General features: G+C 36.8%; 1 protein-coding gene across 8 annotated transcripts in view; it reads right to left on the reverse strand.

Annotated features, from left to right (window-relative positions):
- Positions 1-13634, reverse strand: part of ERICH3 (glutamate rich 3) — a 109384-nt gene that overhangs the window by 77624 nt on the left and 18126 nt on the right. For 4 of the 8 annotated variants that reach the window (XM_078332247.1, XM_035251883.3, XM_009001495.5 and 1 more), the window contains exons 2-5: positions 9398-9491; positions 6208-6333; positions 2582-2653; positions 846-974 (exon numbers count right to left, since the gene is read on the reverse strand). Coding sequence is in view for 5 of the 8 variants with exons in the window: in XM_035251883.3 (XP_035107774.3) it covers positions 846-974; positions 2582-2653; positions 6208-6333; positions 9398-9491 (421 nt within the window). In the remaining 3 variants the exon portion in view is untranslated. The remainder of the gene's footprint in view (positions 1-845; positions 975-2581; positions 2654-6207; positions 6334-9397; positions 9492-13634) is intronic. The other 4 variants (XM_078332249.1, XM_078332248.1, XM_078332246.1 and 1 more) reach the window with 1 other exon arrangement.

The following is a 13634-nucleotide window of genomic DNA, read 5'->3' on the forward strand; positions in this document are numbered from 1 at the left end:
GTGAAAGCATTGCAATTTCTCCATAAATGTTTTGCAATTCAGAAAAAGTTCATGCTAACAAGGAAATATATTAAGCTACACAAAGCAAGAATGAAGATATAATCAAGCAATTCATTTACAACTTAAACCATCAACCTCCAGCAAATGTGTTACAAATCTTTTCCTGTATCGATATTATTTCAAGGTACTTTACCTTTCCTCAAGCAAATACCACCTTTAGGTTAGAAATGAATCAACCTGGAATAAAATATCAGTGCTTAGTTTCTTCAGATAGAATTTCTGCACATTTAATTATTTTTATCTTAGAGTATGTGCAGACTCTTAATAAAAGAAGCTCAAATGTTAGTATTTAGCCCAATATGCTGTATGGTGCCACTGAATTTATACAGATAAGCTGGAAGTAGAGGGAAGAGCAAGAACAAAATCCAGAGGTCAGAAAATATAGAATATGTATAGAACAACTAGTGGTTCAATTTTTCTGTATTGAAGGGTGCTAAAGAGTAATCATGCAGAAAAAAATGGGAATAACTAACCTGAGGTTCTATGGTTTAGAGTCTTAAATGTCACTTGGGAGTTTGGGTTTTTCTAAAGAGAATACAGGCCAGGGAAAGTATTTAGATATATAAGTAACATAAGTAATCTGCACTTCTAGAAAACTAATCTAGCATTAATGAGCAAAATTGATTTAGTGGTAATGATATTGACTAAAAGTGAGACATTCAAGAGAGACAGATTGTCTCTCTTGAGACTGGCAGGATGCTCCCAGAGAGCATTCTTTCTGAGAATAAGAAATAATAAATTAATTAGCTGGGATACTACATGACAAAGTGTTTAATATTACTCACCAGTGCTAATGGACTAGAATGTCCTTCATCAACCAGAATACTATGGCCACGGTTAGTCTTTGGGCCAACTGGGGGATGGGGAGACAGGATTGGCATGTTATTTTCAACAGATCTTCTTGTGTGCTCTCCCTAGAATAAGAAAGCGCTTTAGCAAATAGATGCAGAGTTAGTAATCTAGGTTAGATTTGTGCCTGACGTGAAAGAAATACTATATGACTAAAGAAATCCAAGAGTTACTTTTGAGGCCTCTCATGGTAGTTAGGAAAAGTTTCCACAGCTTTGTTAAGGAGTTAGGTGTGGTGGTAAAAGGCAAAAAATTGAGTCTGCTTTAGTTTTACTCAAATAAATAACTGCAAAAGCAGTGTATCCTCCATTTTAGCAGTAATATTTGTTAATTTGCTTTAAGCAGAACACTACAAAAAGCATAGTGAGCATAATTAGCTTTACTACTGTGATCAGTAGACTACCAAAAGTAGTACTTTTCTATCTTAGAAAATAAATAATTCCATTAGGCAAAAAGTGTCGCATGTTTTAAGAAAAGGAGAGCTAAAATACATCTTGTGCCAAATTCAGTAATAAAGTGAAAATTGCTACAAATAAAAATCATATGAAGAGGCACAAGAGTAAGACATCTCAGACAATGCTACAAAATGCCCATGTACTTCCAGCAGTGGGTTTGGCTACCTGGGCCACGGTGAATAACGCACAGCAATGTTTCCTGCTTCGTGCAAGGTGAGTGACTCTTTTTTCCAGTAACCATTTCTCTCCATCAACATTTCAGCAGATAAATTATAAGATATATGATCCAGTCCTTGATGTAGAACAATATTGGCAAAGTTGGATTAACCACAAATCTCTACACACCAACTTTTTGATCTTGAAAACTGACCCATCTTCTGCCATTTAAAAACACTTTTGTAACAAAATTATCTTCTCACCCTGATAAAATAGACCTAAGTGCATCAGGCAAGGGTGAAAAATTACTGTTTCTTATAGCAAGTTATTCTAGAGAAGCTTTACAAAACATTCATCAGTTTGTGAAACGTATCTTAGGCCACACACTTGTAGTACTACAGTATACAGAAAATTAAGAACAACATGTGATTACAAATGACTCAAGAAATTAAGTAAAACTGTCAACCTAAATGGAAATCTTGAATTTAACTGAATCTCTCATCTCCTGATTCAAGTTTATCTATTTCCTACATTCACTGCAAAGAAGATATATTTAAAAAATAGAAAACAAACAAGGACTAGTAAAATGCCTTTTACTAAATGTCTACATTTCATCATGCTTTCTTTTGCTAAAGAGAATCCTTTCTACCATATAGTTCCAAGGGTCACATTCAAATGAAAATATGCCATTGTATAATTCTTAAAAAGTCTTGTTTTCAATCAGGTTGGAAACATTACCATCCATTTTTACCTTCTTAAGACACAAACATAAATCTCTTGACCTCTATCACAAGAATTATAAAAGCAAAAGAACATTTTCAAGTTTGTCTTTGAAAGGTTTGCGCCTCATTTAATTTATTTTGCACAAACAGCTTCTATTTTTGTCACAATCTTTGGTAATGATGATGGCTAGGATTTAGGCTTGGTGGAACCATCATTGACTTCAACTATGTTTTACCCAAAAGTAAAGTGTCCCAGGGAACTCGAATCATAGTTTCACTGTTTTTTTTTTAATCATAAAATAATACAATAAAGTAAAAGAGAGTTACATAGCTCCTTACCTTAAACCTCTGAATTTGTTCCTTCCTAGCTAAAGTCTCCAATTTCTTTTTTATTTCAAGCTGATGGTAACGCTAAGCATACAGGAAAGAATGAAGGAGAGAATCATATCAGTTGTAGCAAAGACCTTTTTAGAGGAAAATAATTCCAACAGCTAACTATATTCTCAATTACCCCTCTTGTCATTGAGATGAAGAAGAATCACCTGAATCAGGGCACAAGTGGGAATATAAATTGGTGTAACTATTTGGAAATTCAGTTTTGAACATATATTAGGTAGTTAAAAGCATTCATAACCTTTAACCCTTAAATTTCACTTCTAAAACTGTGGGAAATCAAAGTAATTTTTTTAAATGCACAAAGACACTGTCTGAAAGATTTTTTTCCCCTTTTTTCTTCAAAGCAAAACAAATGCAGAAACGGTATGAAGTATAAAAAGAATGGTTATATTTTGGCACATCCATATGATGGAATAATATATGATTGATCACTTAAATAAGGTTCATACAGATTTTGTTTAAAAAATGGACAATGGACATACTGCAGGACACAGAATTTCTCAGAAATACAATTTATCAAGCTTATATTGTGTGTGTGTCTCTGTGCTAGGAAGGTGCTTCACATACATTATTTCTTCTTGATCGACTCTGATTGCCAAGCCATATCATTTTACAAAGAAAGACCCTGAGGTAGAGGATAATGAACTTGCCCCACGTCATATACCCAGCCAGTGGAGGAGCTGTAATTTCAGCCTTGGCCTATCTGACACTAACTTCCTGTATTTTGCTTGTGTTTTTTCACAAAACCATGTTGTCCCTGTCACAACATAGTATGATTTTACTAAGGTAAAAATATGAATAGAAAAGAGACTAAAAGGAAATGCATGTTAACAGTAGTTGTCTCTGAAAGGAGGAATTGTATGTAATTATTTTTCTTTTCATGCCTTTTTCCCCCAAAGTTTTTGTAATAATTATTCTATAATTTAAAAATAAGCCTCACATAAAAATAATCTGCTTACAAAGAAAACTGAAATTAATCAGATGTATTTTGGAGTGTTTTATTCATTGGGCCTTTGAAAAAATGTTTCTCCTCTGTTCTTGGTTCCCTCCTGCTGCCTTAGGAACCCTGCAGACTCAATAATTCCCTACCATCAATCCTCTTCTTAACACTTCCCTTTCCTCTCTCTTCCTCTGATCTCCTACCCACGTATCATCAAAATGTTCAATTCACTATCAGCATTTTTTCCATCTTCCATTTATTTCCAACTCACTGTAGTCATCCGCATCCGCTGACTTGCCATTCCCTACCTCATAAACTACTTTTACCAAAGCCACCAATGTTTTCATCTTCTGGGTCAAACCTAATTTCATTTTATTACCCCAGTGCTCATCTTATTTAACTATTCAGCAGCTTGTGAGAACCTTCCAGCTTCCAGGACACCATTCTAAAGACATTTTTTTGACCACTTGAAAGTTTCTTTTCAGCCCATGTTATTGTTCTTGATCTCCTGCAGTGCACATACCTCCTAACAGGTGAGAAACTCCTTCTTCTGAGATCTTTCTTCTCCCTCACTACTCCCTATTCAGTCAACTTAATTCTTTTCCCCACTTGAGCTTCTCTGTAGACAGCTGCGTCTCCCAGCAATACTGCTACTGCTGTTAGCTTGCACCCTTTGGCAATAGCTTCCTAATTGACCTCCCACCTCCAATCTTTTCCAGCTCATTAATCCATCTTCCACATTTTTAGCAACATCATCTTTCTAAAACAGCTCTGCTCATTTCTTTTACTCCCCTGCTGAAAAACATTTTATCGCCTCATCACCTACATCCCAAACTTAGTTGAAAATTTAAGGCTCTCCAGAGACTGGGTACCAACTTATTGGAGAATGTCACTTCCTGCCACTCCTGCCACCTAACCCACTGTGCAGTCTGGCCTCTATGAGGGTTCCTTTCCATCTACTACGTTCTTTCTCACCTCTGGAACTTCCTAGGTCTGGAACACCCTTCCCGCATTTTCATAGGAACTTTGACTCAGTCTTCAAAGAGCAAGACCTCTGTTCAGCTTCCTCTGACTCCCACAGAGAAAAGTCATCCTTCTCCTATTCTCTGAGTCCGGTCGATTTGGTCCTCTCTTCTAGCACTTAGTCACATTTTTAAACCTACATTGCAGCTAAAACGCACAGCCTCATGTTGGCACATGGGACAACTGCAATTATTTCTTGTTAAATGAGTGAATGCATGAATGTTAATATAGCAGTATTAGCAAGGAGCATCATCATAAACTAAATGTGAGACAAATGTGACAATTTAAAGATAATATTTTATGTTTTACAGTATTAATATATGCTATTTATTCTATTATGTAAAAATTACATTATTTAGTATATTAGTATAATATATTTAGTATATTATACTAACATTTATCTAAAATATTTATTCAAAACTTTAGGAATCTGCAAAGATTTAAATAATAGCATATTCAACACTTATGATGTGTTGCAATGTGATAAGTGAGATTTTGGAAAACTAGACTTCAAGGATTAAGACCATCAGAGAACTCAGTGCCTGTGGAGTAAATTTAAAACAAGGTATTGATTAATTTTATGCTGTCTATTTATTGTTTTCACAGAAAAATTACAGCTGATAGCTTTACAAGCAAGAATTTGTGGCCACAAATGATGATTCTGTGTAATTCGTGGACATGATATGACACAGAAAATGAACTCCTAAATTAACAGATTATACACATCTTAAGTGAATACCTCATTTACTTGATGTAGCATAATAATAAATATTTTCAGTGGCACTAGACTTAGTATTGATTCACTGCCAATTCTACAGTTGTTCATAAATGTTTACTGCACTCACAGGTCAATGGTTTTATGAGCCAAGTTTTCTGATTTACTGCTTTTGTGGTCAAGCCAAGAAGTGACACGCTTTTTCACAGAGATTGAAATGGTGGTGATGCTTGAAACTACAAGTTCCATGGAGCAAGGCTGAAATAATTTATCAAATTAGCTAGATACCTCACTAAAGTGCCCTGTCAGATTAAAAAAAATATATTGTTGATGCTTGGTTTGTGCATCTATGTTGACCAGAGTGGCCTATGGTAGGAGGGACAGCAGATGTTAAAATGCCTATTCCTTGAAATGTAACATACGGCTGAGCTTCAGAGCCTTAAAAGAATAGCAGATCTGAAATAATTCATGGCAGTGGAATTACTGATATTTAAGCAGATGTCACTTTTTTTAGCAAATGGAAATTGAGGTACAGATGGTGAGGGCTGGTATGTTTTAGAGTAGCCATTGTGAATGAAAAATCTACATTTGGAAAATTAAATATCACAAAATATATAATGATGTCCATATTTTTCTCCAACTAAAATGAAGGAAGGCTTATGCTAGTCTTCTGGCTCCTGGCTACCCAGAGAGATATTGAGAATTTCTTTGTTTCATTTTCTTTTTTAATGAAATGCAGGAAGAATATCTCTTTTTCTAGGTACAAAAACATTATTAATTATCATACTAGAAAATATCAATTATAAAGAAAACAATAAAGATTTATACCTCCGTCTTCAGTGACATGGAAGTAGAAAAAAAATACATACATAAATAAATAAATATTTGTACCTCCATATCAAGAACTTTATGAAAAATTGCCTGGGCTAAACACTCCCGAATATATTTTTGATGATCTCGCTTCATAATATTTAGTTTATATTCTTTTTCGGAAAGTATTCTTCCACTTCTTGTGATCTGTCATGAATAAATAAAACATACATAGAAATATAAAATAGAAAATGTGGTGTTAGTTTCCAAAAAAGGGAGGCTGGAGGGTGGAGAACACAGACAGGCATACACACACACACACACACACACACACACAGAGGCATTGGGGATGGGGGTGGGAGGGAAGGAGAGAGAGAAAAAAGGATAAGGGAGAGAAGGAGTGAGAGAAAGCAGCAGTAGCTTCTAAGCCTAAAGGAGTGTATCACTATGGTTGATAAACTTTCACTTTAAATGAATATTTCATAGGGCAAAAAGGAGAAAGGCAGTCTCATATACCCATCCTTGTGAAAACACACACAGGTGCTACACTTGACGTTTAAAACAAGGTTTTCATCAGAGTAAGAATTTTCCCTTGATGGAACCCAGGTGTTCTTTTCATTTCTATTTTGAACACTTTCCTGGAGGAAGGGGGTGGGGTACTACCTTGAAACAATGCCCAGGAGCAGTGATGATCGCGAAGGAAATACTTTGAAGGGCAAACATGGGAGCTACAGAGGAGCTCATCAGTTTTTTTAAAAAAATAATTGGTTTCATTACTTTGTTTTCCTACTGCTTTTTTTCTTCCACTCTCCAGCCTGGAATATAATTTAATTTGTTGTTTTGATTCAGATTTTTACAGATTACGCACTGGCATACATACAAGATATTTAATATTGGTCTCAACTAGCATCATTGCAAGTCCCAAGAGTGGTCGTTTTTGTTTCGTATTTACTTATTTTTCTTTTCTTTATTCCTTCCTGTGGGCATATTTGTTGATTTGTTGTATTGTTCTCTATCCCCTGTAAACAAATAGTGTTACCCATCTGGATTGTTCACCTTCTTCTTCTCCACTTATTTAAGCTCTGCTCTCCTCTTTCATGCAAGCCACATAGGTATTTTTTAATTCTGTTAATTGTAGTATTTTAACAATAGAGTTGCAACACACTGGAATATTGAGATCACCAGATCTCACTACAAGTGATGGGTTATTGATAATCTATTTTGTTAATACATCTTCCAGTGGAAGAAAGAGGTATACCTATGGAAAGTGTTTTTGGAATTACAAATAACCCACTTACAGTCTTTGAATGTGTTATCCATGGGATATCATGTAACTTGTGTTGAGTTGGAGGAAATGTTAAAACATCCTGACTGCCACTCCCTTGGCAATTAAGACGAGTCACTGTTATCACCCCGCTGTGACTGTGTCTGATCACCCCAACTAGAGTAGAAGCTCCTATAGGGCAAAGGTGCTTAAACTTGACCCTGCATGAAAACCATCTGCAGGGCTTGTTGAAAATTGATAGGCCCCTTACCAGAGCTTCTGAATCAGTAGGTCTGGGGCAGGGCTATCACATTTGCGTTTTCTGTCAAGTGTCCTGGTGACTATGAACACTGCTAGCAGAGAGGATATATTTGAACCTCTAGAGAAAGGGGGGCATCTTTCTTATTTGAATTGCTATGCATACAGCCAGGGTTCAACCAGTGCTTGTTAATGATGCCGATAAGTAAATACAAACTCCTTTCCATTTGTATGCAAGCTCACAGACTGTTATCCAAAGAAGTTATGTTAATAGTAACAATAATTACAATACCCATTTATTGCATATCTCTCTATCTGCCCCAACAATTCTGAGAGCTGGGTGCCATCACTCTCATTTTACAGGAAGTTGGGGCTGAAAAAGTTAAGAAAGTGATTTACTCAAGATTCAATGGCTTATGAGTACCAAGTGTGGTTTCAGCCAGGTCTGTCTGATAACAAAGCCCCAGGAGGAGAAAAGCAAGTTCTCTGAGATCAGCTGAGTGCCAAGCACAGAAACAATTAGAAATGCAATACCTGCTCTTTCAACACCATGACAACAATAGTTAAGAAAACCCATTGTGTTTTAAGATGGTAAACAACCAACATTTTCTATAGCCATACCCCTTTCTTTCCATGGAATACTATAACATTTTTAAAAGGTTTCAACATGCTCAAACCCAATGCAAAGAAACTAAGAACTTTGAAAAAAGGTTTAACAAAATGCTAACGAGAATAGACAATTTAGAGAGGAATATAAGTGAGCTAACGATCCTAAATATATATGTACCCAATAAAGGAGCACCCAGATACACAAGGCAAGTTCTTAATGACTTACAAAGAGGCTTAGATTCCCACATAATAATATTGGGAGACTTTAACACTACATTGTCAGTATTAGACAGATCGACGAGACAGAAAATTAACAAGGATATCCAGGACTTGAACTCAGACCTGAAATAAGTAAACTTAATAAACATTTACGGAACTCTCTACCCCAAATCCACAAAACATACATTTTTCTCAGTATCACATCACACCTGTTCTAAAAGTGACCACAAAATTGGAAGTAAATCACTCTTCAGCAATTGCATAGCATTTCACAGGTTTAAACTAAAAAAAAAAAAAGTTAAAATTACACTTCATATTTGGATTTAAATTTTTAAAATTATAGTAAACATTCCATATTTGTTCATTCTTTAAAAAAAAAGGTTTCACATTATATACATTTAGAGGAATACCAATTTTGTGGAAAGCACATTTGGGAAACTAATGAAATACACCAACATTATCAATAAGCCATCACAGGAAAGAATTGTTTTTAAATTTAGGGAGAAAGGTTGAAATGTACATGACTTCCATATCATATTCTATGAATATCAAAAGCAGTATTTTTTTTCTGAAGAAGACAGTAAAATGGTCTTGATCTTCAATTCCTAACAGTTTCTAGCTCATACAATGTGTTGAATAAATATGTGTTGAATGAATGAATAAGCAGACAAATGAAATATGCTGTTGGAACCTCTCAGGGCCTTTTCCTCAATTATTTATAAGTTTTCTTAGCAGTCATTATGACCTGCCTTCCTATCTTTTCAAACAACCTCAAACACATAAATCAAAACTTTGGAAAGAAAGTAATTTTTCTAAAGTGAGAGGAAGTGGAAGATGTCACTCAAAGAGAAAGCCTGAAAAGGTAGGGAATTGTTGGACTTAATAAAACAAGAAGATGGGTGAAAAGAAACCAAAACTTACCAGTCCTGATCTTAAGAGATGCCGCCTTATCCTCGTATTGTTAAAATACCCAGCCAAGTGTTTATCTGTAAGGCTGTTATACGCTGCAAGTAACCTAAAATTTAAAAACAAAACCCATAAGGTTTTACAAGGGGTTGCTTGATAACAAAGGCAATTCTTTACTTTCTCATCCTCAAACAGTGCATAATCATTCACTCACACAGCCTGCCAATCATGCATGTATGTGTTTAATAAACATGTATTGAGTCCCTGCTGTTTTCTAGGCCTTATGATACGAACTAGGAAATCATCCTGATTTTAATTATTCCACAGATAAGTATGGAAATCGCATATCAATAAGTGGGTGGGAAAAGTACAACAACAGAAATATGCAAAAACTCATGGCAGCACAGAGGAGACTGCCAGCTCCATTTGTCAAAAAGGGCTTCACAGAGGAGGCCAGCTGGGAAAGTAAGGGCTACTTCAGCAGATTCTTCAGCCTCTCACAACATACCCTAAACTCTGGTAACTCAAACTTACCTGCTGTCTCTTGTGTTCAGAATACAATGTAGTCCCCCGACTGTGAAGGCCCTTCCTTCACCTGCCAGCCAGCAGATGATACCCGTGGTGTATAAGCATCTCTTCTCTTGGGAAATATTCTCTCATATGCCCTGGTGTGCTGTGTAGCCTTCCACTCCCCACCCCCCATCTCCCACCTCCTAAGACCCTGAGTTACTATCTCATTACATAATATGTAATTCTTTATTTATTGATCTCCTCTGCTAGATTTGCAGGCCAGGATAGAGCATTATTCTTGGTATCCCTACTGATGTTATTTGTCATGTATCAAAATAATAATGTGCTCAGTAAATAAAGATACAATTTTGTTTGGAGCTTATTTTTATCATTATAAATTCCTAACTAAATTTAAGCTCTTGAAGTGTTAACTTTCGGGGAGAGAGAGAGAGAGAGAGAGAGAGAGAGAGAGAGAGAGAGAGAGAGAGAGACAGAGAGAGAGATTTGCATTAATTTCACATCTAGCACCAAACCAATAATGCATAGATCACTTTTGATTTTTAGAGTCTTTTAAGAGTTAAAGAGGATAAACTGGTTTCTTGATTGTATGCTAAACCTTAGTACGTCAATCTAAGTATATATGTCAAAGTTGAGCACTATTTTCTGTTTTAACCTATCTTTCATTAATTATTTAGTACCTTAGAGAAACAGGCACACACATATGTATGTATACATCGTGCATGTACATACACATTCATACACAGACATAGGCATAGATGTTAGTATATACAGTAGTCCTCCCTTATCCACAGGGAATACAATCCAAGACCCCCAGAGGATGCCTGAAACCATAGATAGTACTCAACCCTATGTATACCAGGCTTTTTCGATCTGATATCCAGCACAGCTCTAAGTGACTAAAGGGTGGGTGGCAAATACTGCACGGATACCCAGGAAAACGGGACATTTCACATCCTGGGCAGGACAGAGCAGGACAGCATAGGATCTGATAACACTACTCAGAATAGCATGCAATTTAAAACTTATAAATTGTTTATTTCTGGAATTTTTCCATTTAATATTTTTGGACTGTGGCTGAACCATGGGCAATTAAAACCACAGAAAGTGAAATCATGGATAAATGGGGACTACTGTATGTGTGTATATAGAGAGAGAAAGAGAGAGGGGGAGACAGACAGAGATAGACAGAAGCAGTCAGGGAGAGGCAGAGAAAGGAAAAGAACAAGAAAGCCTTAAGATAGCCCAAATGCAAATCTGTCTTTTAAAAAATGCATACCCTATTACCTGTAACAAAGTTTTATAATCTATGCAATTTATTAGCAGCTAGTTCTTAATTTATTCTAAGACCAGAGCAGGGACTCATATTATAGAGTCAAGTAAGTATCATTAACAACAATTTTTTTAGTTGTTTGCACTCCTTAATTACATGGAGATGATTTGGGTGACTTCTTCATGCCTTTTTGCTCCTTAACAGCCCGTCGCAGGAAAGTTCCATGCTGCCCAAACAGTAAGAAAAGTTTAATTTCATCCACAAAAGAGACTGAAAAGCAGTTACAAAGCTTAGAAACCAAGGTGCCACATGAGAGTTGCAGACACATGAACAACTGCAAAAGCCATTATTTCACCAGGTTTATGTAAAAAGACAACCCAAGAGCTTCAGTAAGGCACATCGAAACCAGCTCCGGATAATGCTTTGAAACCATCTTTAAATGAACTGTCTTGGTGTCCTATAGTTCATCAAAGGTTTCCTGTCTCCAAAAGGTCAACATTGTATACCTTACCCTTTCTAAATCTCAGAATATCTCAGCTCCTCATTTCAGAAAGGTGAGCAGGTGTCTCTCAGTCCTAACAATCATGATTCCACAGTTCACAGATTCTTAAGATAAATCATTAGAGTGATATCATATATAGTCTTTTGTCTGTTACTCAGGCTCAAGTTTTTTCTTAAAAAGTCAATAGTTTTGGAATGACTGGGAGTGTTTAAACCCTGATTAAATGAAGTGGGGTCAAAAAGTTGGGATCACATAAACCTCAACTTCCCTATTGACTGATAAAATATCCCCTTCCTTAATTCAGGCTCTGTAACTTCTTTGCTATTGAGATCCTAATAATTGCTTAGCCAGCTTTGGTAGGACCTAATTTTAACTCTACTCTCTTGGGCTTCTACTAACAAATGTGTGCATAATGCCTGCCCAAGCTTACAAAAGGTCGAGCAGTCCAGTTGGGTTGAAAGGTCTTTACACATCAGTTTTCTCACTTTTTTCTATTTAGGCATGAATGTGGGCACCTGCTTGGGATGCCATTTGTAAAGCAACTCTTTCCACAACTATGATCATATGACTAGCATTGGTAGGACAGCTGAATAATAACCAGCAGAGTCCACCCAGGCTCAGGTATTTCTTTTTTAGACAATGCTGAAATTGTTTTAACAGAAACTGTAGATTAATGAATTGTTTGATATCAAGAAATTACACTAAAATAAATTACATACAGATTTGGTAAAATGGTCAATGCAAGCATTTCCGCTGTATACATATACATATACATATACATATACATATACATATACATATACATATACATATACATATACATCACCATATTTCTGACCGTCGAGACTCCTTTCTGGGGAGATGGTCAAACACTGTGTGGGCCGGTATCAGCCACACTGTGGTCTGGCTCATCCTCTCTGCTCCAGTCCTCTTCACAGGTGCTTGATATGGACTTGTAGCCCATTTTGCATTTACCCAATTACAAGCGCTTCACTGACCAACACAAACTCGGTTAGTAGAGCTTTTCTGAAAGTCCACCCTTTCCTCTGCATTCACTGCCACTTACTCCCTTCACTTTTCTCTTTTTTTTTTTTTTCTGGCTCATGGCATAACCCTGGGCTGAATAAGGTCACCTTGCTCTGGGCTTGGTGTTTGCATTGCACCTGTACATTCCTTTGCATGTTACGCTCTGCATCCAGTGTCAACACTAGACTTCCCGGTCATGCTGCCTCCAGCCTGTGATCCTTCACTGTACCCTGTTCTTCCACTCCATTGGTCACAGCAAGCACCAGGTTATTGTGACTATGTTACTCACAGGCCATGTTGTCATGCCAAGACCCACAGCTTACTGGTCTGACCAGTCTATCATGCTTGTTTTTTTATGTGATGATGGACAAGACTATCTAACCCATCCCCTGGTCAGTAGGTGGGGAAAAACCCACTTCCTGGCTCAATGCACTGGGGAAACAGTCTCCCAGGAAACAAAGCAACCTTATCTCCATGCTGGTTCCTGTTTCCCTCATTTCAATGTGCACCCCACATCTTTCAGGGCTTGAAGTTCAGAAGAGCCACAGCTGAGTCACTGGGAGTGCTACCTTCCCAAGCTGCAGCCTTTCAGCACTTAACCCTCAAACCCTTGCCTCCTACCATGTAATATATAAATGTGGCTCTGTAATAAAGTCAGTGATTCCTAACAATCCCTTCTCCTGGTCCCAAAGAGAGATAGTCTACCCTATAAAAATCCCAACTCAAAGGAAAGGCATTATAACAGGTTTTTTTAAATCACAAATGCTTATTGTTTAATGACTAATTTTAGGTTGTTCCATAAGGCACTGGAGGCACTGGGGACACAGAGATGGCACAGATACTGCACTCATGGAGTTCCCAATCTAGTGTGGAGATACACAGATACGTGTGTGTGTGTGTGTGTGTGTGTGTGTGTGTGTGTG

This window comes from Callithrix jacchus, chromosome 7, assembly GCF_049354715.1.
Source record: "Callithrix jacchus isolate 240 chromosome 7, calJac240_pri, whole genome shotgun sequence".
In the NCBI taxonomy this organism is placed as follows: domain Eukaryota; kingdom Metazoa; phylum Chordata; class Mammalia; order Primates; family Cebidae; genus Callithrix; species Callithrix jacchus.